The sequence below is a fragment of the Oncorhynchus nerka genome, linkage group LG20 (assembly GCF_034236695.1).
Source record: "Oncorhynchus nerka isolate Pitt River linkage group LG20, Oner_Uvic_2.0, whole genome shotgun sequence".
Taxonomy (NCBI): domain Eukaryota; kingdom Metazoa; phylum Chordata; class Actinopteri; order Salmoniformes; family Salmonidae; genus Oncorhynchus; species Oncorhynchus nerka.
This window is the reverse complement of record NC_088415.1, coordinates 87,303,885-87,323,609: the sequence shown is the minus strand read 5'-3', so window position 1 is coordinate 87,323,609 and position 19,725 is coordinate 87,303,885. Positions and strand designations below refer to the sequence as shown.

The following is a 19,725-nucleotide window of genomic DNA, read 5'->3' as shown; positions in this document are numbered from 1 at the left end:
GGGGGAGCTCTAGCCTGCAGCCTGAACGACTGGGGGAGCTCTAGCCTGCAGTCTGTGTGACTGGGGGAGCTCTAGAGTGCAGCCTGAACGACTGGGGGAGCTCTAGCCTGCAGCCTGAAAGACTGGGGAGCTCTAGCCTGCAGCGACTGGGGAGTTCTAGCCTGCAGCCTGTGCGACTGGGGGAGCTCTAGCCTGCAGCCTGTGCGACTGGGGGAGCTCTAGCCTGCAGCCTGTGCGACTGGGGGAGCTCTAGCCTGCAGCCTGTGCGACTGGGGGAGCTCTAGCCTGCAGCCTGTGCGACTGGGGAGTGTCAGCCTGCAGCCTGTGCGACTGGGGAGCTCTCTAGCCTGCAGTCTGTGTGACTGGGGAGCTCTAGCCTGCAGCCTGAACAGACTGGGGAGCTCTAGCCTGCAGCCTGAAAGACTGGGGGAGCTCTAGCCTGCAGCCTGTGCGACTGGGGGAGTTCTAGCCTGCAGCCTGTGCGACTGGGGGAGCTCTAGCCTGCAGCCTGTGCGACTGGGGGAGCTCTAGCCTGCAGCCTGTGCGACTGGGGGAGCTCTAGCCTGCAGCCTGTGCGACTGGGGAAGCTCTAGCCTGCAGCCTGAACGACTGGGGGAGCTCTAGCCTGCAGCCTGTGCGACTGGGGGAGCTCTAGCCTGCAGCCTGCAGCCTGCAGCCTGTGCGACTGGGGGAGCTCTAGCCTGCAGCCTGTGCGACTGGGGAGCTCAGCCTGCAGCCTGAAAGACTGGGGGAGCTCTAGCCTGCAGCCTGTGCGACTGGGGGAGTTCTAGCCTGCAGCCTGTGCGACTGGGGAGCTAGCCTGCAGCCTGTGCGACTGGGGAGCTCTAGCCTGCAGCCTGTGCGACTGGGGAGCTCTAGCCTGCAGCCTGTGCGACTGGGGGAGCTCTAGCCTGCAGCCTGTGCGACTGGGGAAGCTCTAGCCTGCAGCCTGTGCGACTGGGGGAGCTCTAGCCTGCAGCCTGTGCGACTGGGGGAGCTCTAGCCTGCAGCCTGTGCGACTGGGGAGCTCTAGCCTGCAGCCTGTGCGACTGGGAAGCTCTAGCCTGCAGCCTGAACGACTGGGGAGCTCTGCAGCCTGCAGCCTGTGCGACTGGGGGAGCTCTAGCCTGCAGCCTGTGCGACTGGGGGAGCTCTAGCCTGCAGTCTGTGCGACTGGGGGAGCTCTAGCCTGCAGCCTGAACGACTGGGGGAGCTCTAGCCTGCAGTCTGTGTGACTGGGGGAGCTCTAGCGTGCAGCCTGAACGACTGGGGGAGCTCTAGCCTGCAGCCTGAAAGACTGGGGGAGCTCTAGCCTGCAGCCTGTGCGACTGGGGGAGTTCTAGCCTGCAGCCTGTGCGACTGGGGGAGCTCTAGCCTGCAGCCTGTGCGACTGGGGGAGCTCTAGCCTGCAGCCTGTGCGACTGGGGAGCTCTAGCCTGCAGCCTGTGCGACTGGGGGAGCTCTAGCCTGCAGCCTGTGCGACTGGGGGAGTTCTAGCCTGCAGCCTGTGCGACTGGGGGAGTTCTAGCCTGCAGCCTGTGCGACTGGGGGAGCTCTAGCCTGCAGCCTGTGCGACTGGGGGAGCTCTAGCCTGCAGCCTGTGCGACTGGGGGAGCTCTAGCCTGCAGCCTGTGCGACTGGGGGAGCTCTAGCCTGCAGCCTGTGCGACTGGGGAGCTCTAGCCTGCAGCCTGTGCGACTGGGGAGCTCTGCAGCCTGCAGCCTGTGCGACTGGGGAGCTCTAGCCTGCAGTCTGTGCGACTGGGGAGCTCTAGCCTGCAGCCTGTGCGACTGGGGGAGCTCTAGCCTGCAGCCTGTGCGACTGGGGAGCTCTAGCCTGAAGCCTGTGCGACTGGGGGAGCTCTAGCCTGCAGCCTGTGCGACTGGGGAGTTCTAGCCTGCAGCCTGTGCGACTGGGGGAGCTCTAGCCTGCAGCCTGTGCGACTGGGGAGTTCTAGCCTGCAGCCTGTGCGACTGGGGAGCTCTAGCCTGCAGCCTGTGCGACTGGGGGAGCTCTAGCCTGCAGCCTGAACGACTGGGGGAGCTCTAGCCTGCAGCCTGTGCGACTGGGGGAGTTCTAGCCTGCAGTCTGTGTGACTGGGGGAGCTCTAGCCTGCAGCCTGAACGACTGGGGGAGCTCTAGCCTGCAGCTGTGTGACTGAACTGCAGCCTGAACGGGGAGCTCTAGCCTGCAGCCTGAGCGACTGGGGAGCTCTAGCCTGCAGCCTGTGCGACTGGGGAGTTCTAGCCTGCAGCCTGTGCGACTGGGGAGTTCTAGCCTGCAGCCTGTGCGACTGGGGAGCTCTAGCCTGCAGCCTGTGCGACTGGGGAGCTCTAGCCTGCAGCCTGCAGCCTGTGCGACTGGGGGGGCAGCCTCTCTAGCCTGCAGCCTGTGCGACTGGGGAGCTCTAGCCTGCAGCCTGTGCGACTGGGGGAGCTCTAGCCTGCAGCCTGTGCGACTGGGGGAGCTCTAGCCTGCAGCCTGTGCGACTGGGGGAGCTCTAGCCTGCAGCCTGTGCGACTGGGGGAGCTCTAGCCTGCAGCCTGTGCGACTGGGGGAGCTCTAGCCTGCAGCCTGTGCGACTGGGGGAGCTCTAGCCTGCAGCCTGTGCGACTGGGGGAGTTCTAGCCTGCAGCCTGTGCGACTGGGGGAGCTCTAGCCTGCAGCCTGTGCGACTGGGGAGCTCTAGCCTGCAGCCTGTGCGACTGGGGGAGCTCTAGCCTGCAGCCTGTGCGACTGGGGGAGCTCTAGCCTGCAGCCTGAACGACTGGGGGAGCTCTAGCCTGCAGCCTGTGCGGCTGGGGGAGTTCTAGCCTGCAGCCTGTGCGACTGGGGGAGTTCTAGCCTGCAGCCTGTGCGACTGGGGGAGCTCTGTGCCTGCAGCCTGTGCGACTGGGGAGCTCTAGCCTGCAGCCTGTGCGACTGGGGGAGCTCTAGCCTGCAGCCTGTGCGACTGGGGGAGCTCTAGCCTGCAGCCTGTGCGACTGGGGGAGCTCTAGCCTGCAGCCTGTGCGACTGGGGGAGCTCTAGCCTGCAGCCTGTGCGACTGGGGGAGCTCTAGCCTGCAGCCTGTGCGCTCTTCTTCAGCTGGAACGAAACAGGGATTTTACGGGATGTGTCAGGAAATTATACCATAAATACTGTACTGCACTACTTGTGAGGGTGCCATTTTGTGAGGTAGGTAGCTATGGTTTCGGCTGTAATTCTAAGAGTGCCACAAAACACAGCCCTTTTCTCCTCTGGAGGCTTCCCATCGAACTTGATGTCATGCCCCAAGATGGTTAGCGTGCAAAAGAACATGCCTGTCACGTGACTAGGGTGAGAAGATGGGAACATGGGCGAGAAGATGGGAACATGGGTTGGAAACAGGGCCCCTTAATTCAGAGTTAGTTGACACAGAATAGAAACACATCCCAATTGTCGAAAGTGACTCCCTCTTCATCTGGGCTACAGTCTTCATCTGCACACTGAATTAACTGGACAAGTGAAAGTAAATAGCTGGCCGACAGCTGCCTTTCACCTGTCCTGTGATCTCAGATCAGTGCAGAGAAGAGGAAGCCACAGTGTTTTAATGTTATCAACTATGCCAATGGTTCGGGTAAGCTGCTCAAGAAGTAAGAAATCACAGCTCACCTAGGGTACTAAAGATGAAGATTGGGTACTGCAGTGAGGAGCTGGTTCAGGTGTCCAACGCAAGGACCTTTCCTAAAATTGAAACAAACATATTTTAATTTATTTAACCTTTATTTAACCAGGTAAGCTAGTTGAGAACAAGTTCTCATTTACAACTGCGACCTGGCCAAGATAAAGCAAAACAGTGCGACAGAAACAACAACACAGAGTTACACATGGAATAAACAAGCGTATAGTCAATAACACAATAGAAAAAAAGTATATATACAGTGTGTGCAAATGGCGTGAGGAGGTAAGGCAATAAATAGGCCACAGTAGCAAAGTAATTACAATTTAGCAAATTAACACTGGAGTGATAGATGAGCAGATGATGATGAGCAGATGAAGGTGTGTAAGTAGAGATACTGGTATGCAAAAGAGCAGCAAAGTAAAATAGAACAATTTGGGGATGAGGTAGGTAGATTGGGTGGGCTATTTACAGATGGACTATGTACAGCTGCAGCGATCGGTTAGCTGCTCAGGTAGCTGATGTTTAAAGTTAGTGAAGGAAATGTAAGTCTCCAGCTTCAGCGATCTTTGCAATTCGTTCCAGTCACTAGCAGCAGAGAACTGTAAGGAAAGGCGGCCAAAGGAGGTGTTTGCTTTGGGGATGACCAGTGAGATATACCTGCTGGAGAGCGTGCTATGGGTGGGTGTTGTTATCATGACCAGTGAGCTGAGATAAGGTGGAGCTTTACCTAGCATGGACTTATAGATGACCTGGAGCCAGTGGGTCTGGCGACGAATATGTAGCGAGGGCCAGCCGACTAGAGCATACAGGTCACAGTGGTGGCTGGTATAAGGCTCTTTGGTAACAAAACGTGGCACTGTGATAGACTGCATCCAATTTGCTGAGTAGAGTATTGGAAGGACTGTATTAGTCAAATGTGTCAACTCAATGAGCAGCAAACCTGCAGATCATACATCCAACTAGGCCCATGTGTGCCCCATGCCAATAGATATGGGACATCTATTGGCTAACACTTGGCCAGCAAGCTAGTCTGCTACTTTTGAATAATGCCTTGTCTGGTAGCTTCAATGTTGGGGAGAAGACTAGTCAACTCTTGGGCGGGGCGCAAGGATGCTCCATAACATTACACATGTTAGGATGAGATGAATCACATATGGAGGAGGTCAAAGTTGATACTAGTAGTACAGATGAAAGGGGGAGATTCTAGTAGGAGTGAACTGCATGCTAGCTAGATAAACTCTAACCTTTGTAAGCATGCACACTTACCCGTGTAATCGCAGATCTCTTTGTAAAAAATGGCACCAGGTGCGTTGCTACGCAACAAATATAAAGCCAACAACTTGATACACAGTTGTGTGTGAAATCTTTTTTTTATACTAATCTACCAATAGGGGGCAGAGGGTAGAGAACAAAAGATCATCCTTTTCAACCACACATCATTTATTACAGTAAAATATTTATACAATCCATTGATATTACAAGAAAATAGATAAATAAATGCACAAATACATGTTCAACTAAAGAAAATAAATACATACATAAAAATACATAAATAAATGTTCAACTAAAGAAAATAAAATAAAATAAAAAGTTTTTTCAACTAAAGATGCCAGTTTTGTGCAGCAAAAACAGCGCCTGATTAATACAGAACATACTCACATTTGTCGCAATGTTTCTTAGCTCATATATTCCACAAGATACATCTTTAATCCTATAAAATATGAGTTCAAACTATTTTTTCCCACACTGGGCAATTACATCATACAGTGCTAAGGACCTCATTTGATGAGAATGAATAGACATTTAGACTGATGCTCCGCTTCCTGCCAACATCGAGGTAGGAGAGAAATAAATAGTCAACCCACACCATAAAATGGAGCAATGGTATGAATCCCTTCACACAGGACGTGCTAACTAAATGCTTACATTTGGGGAAATCTCAACACTGGTTTCCTTTGCCTGTATCCTCGTCATTTCATCAGCCTCACTGATTCAAGCAATCTGGATTGATGGGGACAGCCAAGACATATTTTTAACCAACAGATTAGGCAGTCGGAGTTGTCATAGATACCATCACCCTCCCCTTCCACAATTGAGTTTTGCTCCAGACAGGTGGGTCCACCCCAAAGTGATGACAGACACCCGTCTCGATCAATGTGAGAAGACTTGAAATATACAAGATGGCGGTGTACACGTTGTTACTTCACGGATCATAAAAAGTATTTATTTTAATAACAGAGCATTTAAAACAAAACAAAATGTCATGGATCCCCTTGCACCCTGGACAAGGACATTTTATGAGACTCCTGTTTCTACAAATAGAGAATGAGGACAGTATCGCCAAACTAAGGTTGGTCTGAAATGTTCTCTGCTACACCAAAACAGTACCTAACCGTTAACTCCCAGTATATTACATAAAAACATTGTTTTAAATAAATCACATTATCTGGTGTTACAATCTGTAGATAGAATTGAGATATTTCTGGTTAAAATGACAGTGTAGGACCTGGTCATTGGGTTCCGTGCGGTTCTAACGCCGGAACCAGATCCAGGTATTGATGAGCCAGAACGCCACGGTGGCGGAGTAGAGAATCACCTCTCGCTTGGAGCGCTCCTTGTTCTCCTCCTCCAGTAGCTGGAGACGTCGGTTCAGCTTCACAATCTGAATAACAAAAATGAATGTAGTGAATCAGTATGTTAAAAAAATGGATGATTCATCAGAACAGTTGATTCAGTCCATTTAAGTGAATGAAATGCAATTCAGTTTGGTGGATTTGAAAACTTTCTTCATTGGGAGAGTGTCAATTCCACATACATTCAGGACATCCCCAAAATGTCATTTCCTGAACTGAAATGAAATTGACTCAATTGATACATTACTTACACATCAGTGGTGGCTGGTGGCACTTTAAAAGGGGAGGACGGGCTCATAATAATGTCGAAGGAAATGAATGGAATGTGTTTGATACCTTTCCATTCACTATTATGAGCTATCCTCCCCTCACCAGCCTCCTCTGATACCCATTATGTGTTAGCTACAGTCATTAATTTGCTCAATATATAAATTGGAAGGTAATCAATCATTTAATAAATATAATTGGATAGGAGGGCAACACAGGGTACAATGCTTTGACTACCTGTCGCCGTAGTGACGAGGCGTCCACTAAGCCTGAATCGTCAGGGGTCATGTCCATGTCGAGGGTCAAGGGACCAGCCCTACAGGAAACAAAAAGCAGAACATATTTATAATACGACGGGAACATAAATGGATTTAACATATATGGAAAAGTTACATTTGAATGGTTACTGGCTGCAGTAAAATGAGTTTCCCCTCCTGATGGACTGGATTTTCCTTGGTTAGTAACCGTGTAAATACTCGACTCAGAACATTTGAATGGTCTTTCAACTTTTAAAAAACCCACAGTTTTAGTGGCGCTAAACACGCCATCGCCACTCCGAGCTCAGCTTCATTATTGACAGGGTAAGTACAGTCTTTGTGCCAATACAGCTGTATTTGAGCTAACAGAGGCGATCATGAGCCAACTCTATGCAGTCTAATGCTATTCCATTAAAACACACACACAAAACACACACACACACACACACAGTTGACAGTAGCTACGCACTACAGCCTACTTAGAGATAATAGATCTTTATCTCATCCTAGCTTAGAGTAAGCATGAGGCACACACTGACTACTCCTGAAGTATGCACTAACTAGCACACTTCCTCACATAGATGTTATTAACAAGGGTGGAAACTCCTTGCAGTCGATGTTCACAGCAGTCTTATGCTTTTAAATCCATGACTGGGAGCGTGTAAGGAAAAAGGGTGAAAAAAATAATATTTCAGGATGCAATATTGTGTGTGGCTGAAGAGATCAAGGGGGTCACCTGCGGTGGATGTCGACCTCCAGGACCTCGAGGACCTGCTGGTAGGCCCGGCGCGTGGTGCATTGGATATAGGACAACAACCCTCCAGCACTATACTGTAGGTTCACCACATCCTCAGGGGTACACAGTGGGGGACAGGCACGGAGAGGGGGGGCGACGGGGGACAGGGTTACACTGAGAGAGAGAAGGGGGGGGGGGGGAAGTAAGAGAGATGGAGATAAGGGAGGGATGGAGAATTGAAAGAAGGTACAGAGATAGACAGAGGAAGAGGCAAAGACATGTTTTTTTATTTTACCTTTATTTAACTAGGCCAGTTAGTTAAATAACAAATTCTTATTTTCAATGATGGCCTAGGAACAGTGGGTTAACTGCCTTGTTCAGGGGCAGAACGACAGATTTGTTCCTTGTCAGCTTGGAGATTCTATCTTGCAACCTTTTGGTTACGAGTCCAACGCTCTAACCACTATGTCAAGGAATCGAGAGAGATGCAGAGAGAGAGGCAGTTTATAGTCTCCCGCGACTAATCTCGGCAACGCAGAACCAAATCTGGGCTCCGGCCAACTACTCGATTTGGTTCGGCGGGGGGGTTGTACTAGTGTGAGTGATGGAACCAGAGCAGATCCTCTTTGGTAGCACCACAGTCTTGTGCAAGTCTGTGGGCCAAATATCCTCTCCCCTTTCTGGAACTCAAAAGATTCTAGGTGCATCCCCGCAAAATTAGGATGAGTCCAAACATTTGAATGTTTCGTCCTCATGAGATTCTTCCTGTGACAGATGACATTGAAATGTTAAAGGGGAAACGTTTGGTGATAAAGCCCCAGAGTCAGATGAACTCAACTTGACATTTTAGTCATTTAGCACACGCTCTTATCCAGAGCGACTTACAAGAGCAATTAGGGTTAAGTGCCTTGCTCAAGGGCACATCAGCAGATTTTTCACCTAGTCGGTGAGGGGATTCGTACCAGCAATCCTCTCCAGCAGTTGTTTTTTACAAATCATGATCTCGCCGACAGTGGTGCTAAAAGTGGGAACAGGGAATCTAACCGGAAAATTATCTAATAAACACTGGTTATCTGCAAAATAGTCGCATTGAAAATAATTGTCATATACCTCCATGGTGTTAGCATGCAGCATATACAAATATTTTAAAAAGGGGGACTTTCCAGAAAGGATGGGGCTAGGAAGGGTCTTTGACAGTGGGGGTGCGTGGACTTGTTAAGATTTGAAAGCCTTTTTGCCCCAAGAACCAAATTAAGTAGCTGGCCAGCGCACACGCAAGATCTGGTTCTGGGTGCTGAAATTAGGCATTTCATAACTACGAGAAAGAAAGCGATGCTTCCCTCACACCTGGACTGGTGCTTACCTTACATGGGTTCTGTTGGCCGGGCCGCTCTGGCGGATGCTGGTGTTATCGCTCACTGTGCGCTCCCTCAGCAACCGAGAGTGGACCTGTGTATGGGGCACATCAGGGATGTATGATGGGATCGCTATATTTTCATTTTAGCCTTATATTTGAAAGTGATAGGACTATTTCTGCCTAATTAGAAATGTAGTAACGGATAACTAGGGAGTAACTGACGGGGGGTCCTTAGAGTAAGATACCAAACATATAGTATGTGTTGGTCTACTTTTTATTACCACCTTTTCTTTGGTCCAATTGGTAGTTACAGTCTTGTCTCATCGCTGCAACACAACCCAACCAAGCCGCACTGCTTCTTGACACAATGCCCACTTAACTCGGAAGCCAGCCGCACCAATGTGTCGGAGGAAACCATGTGCACCTGGCGACTGTGTCAGTGTGCACTGCGCCCGGCATGCCACAAGAGTCTCTAGTGCGCGATTGGACAAGGACATCCCTGCCGGCCAATCCCTCCCCTAACCCGGACAACGCTGGACCAATTGTGCGCCGCCCCATGGGTCTCATGGGTCATGGCCGGCTGCAGCAGAGCCTGGACTCGAACTCAGAAGGCACTGCAATGCAGTAGACCACTACGCCACTCGGGAGGCCTGGGTTGGTCTACTTACCCGCTGATTAGTGTTAGCATCGTAGTGTGACTAACAATGAAAAACCGGACCCAGGTTAGCATGCTCCAAATAGAATGCTCCAAATAGAAAAGCATTTTTTTTGTTGTAGAACATTTAGACCCATTTATGGCTCTGTGTAGTTCTAATGAAGTCACACCGTTGACACAAACTCACCCCCTGGTTGGCGTGGGCCTGTGGTGTGGGAGCCTGGTCCGTCTCCAGGGAGTCCAGGGAATGCTCGTTGAGGGTGAGGACACGTGGCGGCGCCTTCATGTCCAGTAAATCCACAGGAGGAATGGACTGGATCAGGTCTAGGTCTCTGGGCCGGGAGTAACGGGAGTCCCCATCGTCCCCTGGAGATGGCGGAAGGAGGACAGTGTCATGTTCATTAGTCATCAAACAGAAGAAAACAGACTGAAACAGGGGAGGACTAGCTGGACTTGTCAGCACAATGGCTCAACAGGCATTTGGACTGACCTACTGACAACCAGATGGCTCTGTCCAGGTTTCCCCACAGACAACCAGATGGCTCTGTCCAGGTTTCCCCACAGACAACCAGATGGCTCTGTCCAGGTTTCCCCACAGACAACCAGATGGCTCTGTCCAGGTTTCCCCACAGACAACCAGATGGCTCTGTCCAGGTTTCCCCACAGACAACCAGATGGCTCTGTCCAGGTTTCCCCACAGACAACCAGATGGCTCTGTCCAGGTTTCTCCACAGACAACCAGATGGCTCCGTCCAGAGAGCAGACACAGCTCACCTGCTATCACAATCCTCTCTGGTACATGTATCATGTAGACCAGGGGCTCCAAAACGTTTTCCCTCCTGCTTCACTTCCAGTATTGGGGAACATCCCCAGTCTATTCCCATACGCACAAGCATTGTTCATGACACAAACTGCTCACACCACTCATTGGCGTAAAGGTAGGTAACCTAGTGGTTAGAGCATTGGACTAGTAGCCGGAAGGTTGCAAGATCGAATCCCCGAGCTGACAAGGTAAAAATCGGTCATTCAGCCCCTGAACAAGGCAGTTAACCCACAGTTCCTAGGCAGTCATTGAAAATAAGAATTTTTCTTAACTGACTTGCCAACTGTAGATAAATAAAGGTAAAAATAATAACATTTGGCGCACGTGACAAATAAACTTTGATTTGATTCCCAAACCATCACAACTGGGTTGAGGTCGGGTGATTGCGGAGGCCAGGTCATCTGATGCAGCACTCCATCACTCTCCTTCTTATATCTATCCTACCATGCCTTTCTAAGGTCTTCGAAAGCCAAGTCAACAAACAGATTACCGACCATTTCGAATCTCACCATACCTTCTCTGCTATGCAATCTGGTTTCAGAGCTGGTCATGGGTGCACCTCAGCCACGCTCAAGGTCCTAAACGATATCTTAACCGCCATCGATAAGAAACATTACTGTGCAGCCGTATTCATTGATCTGGCCAAGGCTTTCGACTCTGTCAACCACCACATCCTTATCGGCAGACTCGACAGCCTTGGTTTCTCAAATGATTGCCTCGCCTGGTTCACCAACTACTTCTCTGATAGAGTTCAGTGTGTCAAATCGGAGGGTCTGCTGTCCGGACCTCTGGCAGTCTCTATGGGGGTGCCACAGGGTTCAATTCTTGGACCGACTCTCTTCTCTGTATACATCAATGATGTTGCTCTTGCTGCTGGTGAGTCTCTGATCCACCTCCGCAGACGACACCATTCTGTATACTTCCGGCCCTTCTTTGGACACTGTGTTAACAACCCTCCAGGCAAGCTTCAATGCCATACAACTCTCCTTCCGTGGCCTCCAATTGCTCTTAAATACAAGTAAAACTAAATGCATGCTCTTGATCGCTACCTGCACCTACCCGCCTGTCCAACATCACTACTCTGGACGGCTCTGACTTAGAATACGTGGACAACTACAAATACTTAGGTGTCTGGTTAGACTGTAAACTCTCCTTCCAGACCCATATCAAACATCTCCAATCCAAAGTTAAATCTAGAATTGGCTTCCTATTTCGCAACAAAGCATCCTTCACTCATGCTGCCAAACATACCCTTGTAAAATTGACCATCCTACCAATCCTCGACTTTGGCGATGTCATTTACAAAATAGCCTCCAATACCTACTCAACAAATTGGATGCAGTCTATCACAGTGCTATCCGTTTTGTCACCAAAGCCCCATATACTACCCACCATTGCGCCTGTACGCTCTCGTTGGCTGGCCCTCGCTTCATACTCGTCGCCAAACCCACTGGCTCCATGTCATCTACAAGACCCTGCTAGGTAAAGTCCCCCTTATCTCAGCTCGCTGGTCACCATAGCATCTCCCACCTGTAGCACACGCTCCAGCAGGTATATCTCTCTAGTCACCCCCAAAACCAATTCTTTCTTTGGCCGCCTCTCCTTCCAGTTCTCTGCTGCCAATGACTGGAACTTACTACAAAAATCTCTTAAATTGGAAACACTTATCTCCCTCACTAGCTTTAAACACCAACTGTCAGAGCATCTTACAGATTACTGCACCTGTACATAGCCCACCTATAATTTAGCCCAAACAACTACCTCTTTCCTAACTGTATTTAATTTATTTATTTATTTTGCTCCTTTGCACCCCATTATTTTTATTTCTACTTTGCACATTCTTCCATTGCAATACTACCATTCCAGTGTTTTACTTGCTATATTGTATTTACTTTGCCACCATGGCCTTTTTTGCCTTTACCTCCCTTCTCACCTAATTTGCTCACATTGTATATAGACTTGTTTTTTTTTACTGTATTATTGACTGTATGTTTGTTTTACTCCATGTGTAACTCTGTGTCGTTGTATGTGTCGAACTGCTTTGCTTTATCTTGGCCAGGTCGCAATTGTAAATGAGAACTTGTTCTCAACTTGCTTACCTGGTTAAATAAAGGTGAAATAAATAAAATAAAATAAATAAATTCTTGGTAAAATAGCCCTTACACAGCCTGGAGGTGTGTTGGGCTATTGTCCTGTTGAAAAACAAATGATAATCCCACTAAGCACAAACCAGATGGGATGGCGTATCGCTGCAGAATGATGTGGTAGCCATGCTGGTTAAGTGTGCCTTGAATTCTAAATAAATCACAGACGGTGTCACCAGTAAAGCACCCCCACACCACCTCCTCCATGCTTCACAGTGGGAAATACACATGCAGAGATCGTCTCACAAAGACACGGCGGTTGGAACCAAAAATCTCCAATTTGGACTTCAGACTAAATGACAAATTTCCACCGGTTTAATATCCATTGCTCGTGTTTCTTGGCCCAAGCAAGTCTCTTCTTTTCATTGGCGTCCTTTAGTAGTGGTTCTTTGCAGCAATTCCATCATGGAGGCCTGATTCACACAGCAACTGAACAGTTGATGTTGAGATGTCTTACTTCTACTCTGAAGCAATTATTTGGGCTGCAATTTCTGAGGCTGGTAACTCTAATGAACTTATCCTCTGCAGCAGAGGTAACTCTGGGTATTTCATTCCTGTGGCGGTCCTCATGAGAGTCAGTTTCAAATCAAATCGTATTGGTCACATACACATGGTTAGCAGATGTTAATGCGAGTGTAGCGAAATGCTTGTGCTTTTAGTTCAAACCATACAGTAATATCCAACAAGTAATCTAACAATTTCACAACTACCTTTTGCACACAAGTGTAAAGGAATTAATAAGTATATGTACATATAAATATATGGATGAGCGATGGCCGTGCGGCATAGGCAAGATGCAGTAGATGGTATAGAGTACAGTATATACATATGAGATGAGTAATGTAAGGTATGTAAACATTATGTAAAGTGGTATTGTTTAAAGTGACAGGTGATAGTTATTACATCCAATTTTTAATTATTAAAGTGGCTAGAGATTTGAGTCTGTATGTTGGCAGCAGCCACTCAAGTAGGAAACAACATCTCCACCCCGCTAATCCTCAACACTGGGGCCCCACAAGGGTGCGTTCTCAGCCCTCTCCTGTATTCCCTGTTCACCCATGACTGCGTGGCCATGCACGCCTCCAACTCAATCATCAAGTTTGCAGACGACACTACAGTGGTAGGCTTGATTACCAACAACGACGAGACGGCCTACAGGGAGGAGGTGAGGGCCCTCGGAGTGTGGTGTCAGGAAAATTACCTCACACTCAACGTCAACAAAACAAAGGAGATGATTGTGGACTTCAGGAAACAACAGAGGGAGCACCCACCTATCCACATCGACGGGACAGTAGTGGAGAAGGTGGAAAGTTTTAAGTTCCTCGGGGTACACATCAGGGACAAACTGAAATGTTCCACCCTCACAGACAGCGTGGTGAAGAAGGCGCAACAGCGCCTCTTCAACCTCAGGAGGCTGAAGAAATATCACTGCCTGGTACGGCAACTGCTCCGCCCACAATCGTAAGGCTCTCCAGAGGGTAGTGAGGTCTGCACAACGCATAACAAGGGGCAAACTACCTGCCCTCCAGGACACCTACACCACCCGATGTCACAGGAAGGCCAAAAAGATCATCAAGGACAACAACCACCCGAGCCACTGTCTGTTCACCCGGCTATCATCCAGAAGGCTCGGTCAGTACAAGTGCATAATTTTGATTTGTTTAACACTTTTTTGGTTACTACATGATTCCATATGTGTTATTACATAATGTTGATGTCTTGACTATTATTCTACAGTACAGTACAAATAAAGAAAACCCCTTGAAATCAGTAGGTGTTCTAAAACTTTTGACCGGTAGTGTAAATTAATCAAAATATAACTTTTTTGGGGGGACCCTCCCCACAATTTGAAAACGACTGACGTAGACCACACACTGCTCACCTGCTATCACGATCCTCTCTGGTACATGCATCATGTGGGGGGCCAGGGGCTGAGACAGCAGCCCATGTTGGTTTTCGGGGGCCACTTTGAGTGTGTCGGGGATGCGCATGCGTTGGCTGATACCCTCGGTGTACTGCAGCTCATAGTGGATCCGATTCATCTCTGCCTCTTCCGAAGAGGAAGAGGGGAAGGTTGCCACACTCATCCAGCCTTGTAATAACAACAAAAGCCTCAATAATCAAACATTTAAGAATCGCTCATATGTTAACATTAGGTCCATGTATTTTGCCCTAAAAAACGGAATACAATTTTCCATTTATATGCAATTTAACCAACTGTGTTGATAACAGGGCATATGATATAGCATAATGATTTCATGGTTTTATTGCATTCTACACATTATTGACATTCTTGTGCATTCCTGAAATGTTTAATACCAACTCATAATCAAATAATGATGACTGTATTTCTAAGTTAAATGATCATGTAGGCTACCATTTATGTGGGCTAACTAACATAGTACTGTTTTGTGTACTTATGGTTATTAATAGCCTGATACCTCTGCTTAATCCAAAACAAGCATGGTTTTATTTATACTGAACAAAAATATACATGTAAAGGGTTGGTTCCATGTTTCATGAGCTAAAACAAAAAATACCAGACATGCACATGCTTATTTATCTCAGATTTTGTGCACACATGTGTTCACATCCCTGTTAGTGAACATTTCTCCTTTGCCAAGATAATTGATCCACCTGACAGGTGTGACATATCAAGAAGATGATTAAACAACATGATCATTACACAGGTATAATTTGTGCTGGGGACAATAAAAGGCAACTCTAAAATGTGCAGTTTTGTCACACAACACAATTCCACAGATGTCTCTGTTTTTGAGCGAGCTAACAATTGGCATGCTGACTGCAGGAATGTCCACCAGAGCTGCTGCCAGAGAATTAATTGTTAATTTCTCTACCATAAGCCGCCTCCAATGTTGTTTAAGAGAATTTGGCAGTACTTCCAACCGGCTTCACAACCGCAGACCACGTGTAACCACGCCAGCCCAGGACCTCCACATCCGGCTTCTTCACCTGCGGGATCGTCTGAGACCAGCCACCCTGACAGCTGATCAAACTGTCTGAATCATTTCTGCACAAACTGTCTCAGGGAAGCTCATATTTTTTAATAAATGTTTTATTTTATTTAACCTTTATTTACCTGTGTGCTCTTCGTCCTCAGCAGGGTCTTGACCTGACTGCAGTTCGGCGTCATAACCGACTTCAGTTGGCAAATGCTCACCTTCGATGGCCACTAGTACACTGGGGAAGTCTGCTCTTCACGGATGAATCCCAGTTTCAACTGTACCAGGCAGCTGGCAGACAGCGTGTCTGGTGTCGTGTGGGTGAGCAGTTTACTGACGCCAACGTTGTGAACCGAGAGTATGATGGTGGTGGTGGGGTTATGGTATGGCCAGGCATAAACTACGGACAACGAGAACAATTGCATTTTATCAATGGCAATTTGAATGCACAGAGATAACGTGACGAAATCCTGAGGCCCATTGTCGTGCCATTTATCCGTCGCCATCACCATGTTTCAGCATGATAATGCACAGCCCCATGACGCAAGGACCTGTACACAATTCCTGGAAGCTGAAAATGTCCCAGTTATTCCATGGCCTGCATACTCACCAGACATGTCACCCATTGAGCATGTTTGGGATGCTCTGGATCGATGTGTACGACACAGTGCTCCAGTTCCCGCCAATATCCAGCAACTTTGCACAGCCATTGAAGAGGAGTTGGACAACATTCCACAGGCCACAATCAACAGCCTGATCAACTCTATGCGTTGCATGAGGCAAATGGTGGTCACACCAGAAAATTACTGGTTTTCTGATCCACACCCCAACTTCTTTTTGAAAGGTATCTGTGACCAACAGATGCATATCTGCATATATGAACTGTAACTAAAATCGTTGAAATTGTTGCATGTTGCGTTTATATTTTTGTGTAGTGTGGCTATGGAATTGTAAAACAATTATGTGAGGGCTCCAGATCTGGTGTTATGGCTTAGTTAAAGGAAAACTCCGCCACATTTTTCAACTGACCTGGTCTTGGCGATACTTTCTTTGTTCTCGATTTGGAAGAAAAGTGTATCTCATAAATGTCCCGGTCCAGATGCAAGTGGTTCTACAAAATTTAAAAAAAAAAAATTAAATCCATGTTTTGTACCACATGAGGGGGTTCCTTGTCATTTTAGCTGCCTGCACATCTAGCATTTCCCAGCATCTTTACAGGAACTAGTTGCTTCTGTGACACCCCCGTGGCCACATATAGATGACAGCCATCACACAGCGCAACCAAAACAAAGATATGCACACATGCCAGATGCCATTTCTCACTTAGTTTTATTGCATTCTATAAATAGACATTCTTGTTACCAACTCCTAATCATGTCATAATGACTTCATGCAAAATGAACATGTAGGCTACCATTTTAATTATGTATTTTTATTTTTTAAACCTTTTTTAACTAGGCAAGTCAGTTAAGAACAAATTCGTATTTATAATGACGGCCTACCCCGGCCTGTCCCTAACCCGGACTATGCTGGGCTATTTGTGTGCCGCCCTATGGGACTCCTGATCACGGGTGGTTGTGATACAGCCCGGGATCGAACCAGTGTTTGCAGTGACGCCTCTAGCACTGAGATGCCGTGCCTTAGCCCCGAGTGGCCTAACTGTTGTTTGTTTTCCAACTTATGGTAAATAATAGCCAGAAACCTCATGCTTAAATCCTAAACAAACATGAACTGAAATTATCTCGCAGTAATTGTTTTAACGTGCTATTCAGAATCCTTGGGACAACTCCCCTAAACGAAGTTGATAGTGCAAATGGTTAGGTAAGGGTTAATGTTAGGGTTTAGGACATGGACGTCCCAAGTATCCCGAGTAGCAATGTCAGTGGCTCAACTGCGTGGCTCAGACAGTGGATTACTTGACCATTACAGACAGTGAGCAATGACGCTGGAAAGCACCGTGTGGCTGTGATATTTGAGACTCGTATCAAACAATGACAACTAGTGTGACGATAATACTAATTAGTTAACATTTTCAGTCTACCCCATATCAGGCTAGCTAGCTATTTGAAAGTCTAACCAGGTAACGTTAGCTATATTGTTTCGACGCTTTGCCAACAGGGCATTCAGTCCTCGGCTGACTGGATAATTGTAAAACAAGCCAGACGAAATGTTGTTGTTGTTTTTGTTGCTAACGGTAAACGTTAACAAAGGCGTGCATGAAAAAAATAATTATTGTTGCAAATAACTATAGCTAGCTCACGTTAACTGGCTTGGAAGTCAGCTACATACATTTTCTCACGACGGTGAAGGCGAAATATTCAGACACTTACCCGTTGTATTTTTCTTCGTCGAAACTGCAGATTTCACAAGCTAAATGATAACATTTTAATTACAGTGTGTTTTATGTTCTCCTTGTGCTGCTTATCATCAACCAACCGCATGAACCTGTAGTAGTCGACACTACCGGGTAGGGGAGTACCACATGAACCTGTAGTAGTCGACACTACCGGGGAGGGGAGTACCGCATGAACCTGTAGTAGTCGACACTACCGGGTAGGGCAGTACCACATGAACCTGTAGTAGTCGACACTACCAGGTAGGGGAGTACCACATGAACCTATAGTAGTCGACACTACCAGGTAGGGGAGTACCACATGAACCTGTAGTAGTCCACACTACCGGGTAGGGGAGTACCACATGAACCTGTAGTAGTCGACACTACCAGGTAGGGGAGTACCACATGAACCTGTAGTAGTCCACACTACCAGGTAGGGGAGTACCACATGAACCTGTAGTAGTCCACACTACCAGGTAGGGGAGTACCACATGAACCTGTAGTAGTCGACACTACCAGGTAGGGGAGTACCACATGAACCTGTAGTAGTCGACACTACCAGGTAGGGAGTACCACATGAACCTGTAGTAGTCGACACTACCAGGTAGGGCAGTACCACATGAACCTGTAGTAGTCGACACTACCGGGTAGGGGAGTACCACATGAACCTATAGTAGTCCACACTACCGGGTAGGGGAGTACCACATGAACCTATAGTAGTCGACACTACCAGGTAGGGGAGTACCACATGAACCTGTAGTAGTCCACACTACCAGGTAGGGAGTACCACATGAACCTGTAGTAGTCCACACTACCAGGGAGGGAGTACCACATGAACCTGTAGTAGTCGACACTACCGGGAGGGAGTATCACATGAACCTGTAGTAGTCGACACTACCGGGAGGGCAGTACCACATGAACCCTAGTCGACACTACCGGGTAGGGCAGTACCTCAGTCAGTCGACACACCTACCATGAACCTGGTAGTCAACACTACCGGGAGGGGAGTACCACATGAACCTGTAGTAGTCGACACTACCGGGGAGGGGAGTACCGCATGAACCTGTAGTAGTCGACACTACCAGGTAGGGGAGTACCACATGAACCTGTAGTAGTCGACACTACCGGGGAGGGGAGTACCGCATGAACCTGTAGTAGTCAACACTACCGGGGAGGGGAGTACCACATGAACCTGTAGTAGTCGACACTACCGGGGAGGGGAGTACCGCATGAACCTGTAGTAGTCAACACTACCGGGTAGGGCAGTACCACATGAACCTGTAGTAGTCGACACTACCGGGGAGGGGAGTACCGCATGAACCTGTAGTAGTCCACACTACCAGGTAGGGGAGTACCACATGAACCTGTAGTAGTCCACACTACCGGGTAGGGGAGTACCGCATGAACCTGTAGTAGTCCACACTACCAGGTAGGGGAGTACCACATTAACCTGTAGTAGTCCACACTACCGGGTAGGGGAGTACCGCATGAACCTGTAGTAGTCCACACTACCGGGGAGGGGAGTACCACATGAACCTGTAGTAGTCGACACTACTGGGTAGGGGAGGCTTGAACCTGTAGTAGTCGACACTACCGGGTAGGGGAGGCATGAACCTGTAGTAGTCCACACTACCAGGTAGGGGAGTACCACATGAACCTGTAGTAGTCCACACTACCAGGTAGGGGAGTACCACATGAACCTGTAGTAGTCCACACTACCGGGTAGGGGAGTACCGCATGAACCTGTAGTAGTCGACACTACCAGGTAGGGGAGTACCACATGAACCTGTAGTAGTCGACACTACCAGGTAGGGGAGTACCACATGAACCTATAGTAGTCCACACTACCAGGTAGGGGAGTACCACATGAACCTATAGTAGTCCACACTACCGGGTAGAGGAGTACCACATG

The 19,725-nt window shown here is 48.1% G+C and overlaps 1 protein-coding gene across 3 annotated transcripts; it reads right to left on the bottom strand.

Annotated features, from left to right (window-relative positions):
- Positions 1-5,071: 5,071 nt before the first annotated feature.
- LOC115103383 (mitochondrial fission factor homolog A-like) lies at positions 5,072-17,976 on the bottom strand. Of its 3 annotated transcripts, XM_029624293.2 has the most exons (8): positions 17,809-17,976; positions 16,508-16,589; positions 14,398-14,607; positions 9,736-9,914; positions 8,900-8,985; positions 7,537-7,710; positions 6,781-6,859; positions 5,072-6,305 (listed from the first exon to the last, which is right to left on the bottom strand). In XM_029624293.2, the coding sequence occupies exons 3-8, from the start codon at positions 14,600-14,602 to the stop codon at positions 6,174-6,176; spliced, it is 855 nt and encodes a 284-aa protein (XP_029480153.2). In that variant the 5' UTR covers positions 14,603-14,607; positions 16,508-16,589; positions 17,809-17,976; the 3' UTR covers positions 5,072-6,173. The 3 variants fall into 3 exon arrangements, with proteins under 3 accessions (XP_029480153.2, XP_064862010.1, XP_029480152.2); XM_065005938.1 differs by having other exon boundaries at positions 14,398-16,589; XM_029624292.2 differs by lacking the exon at positions 16,508-16,589.
- Between the last annotated feature and the right edge of the window lie 1,749 nt (positions 17,977-19,725).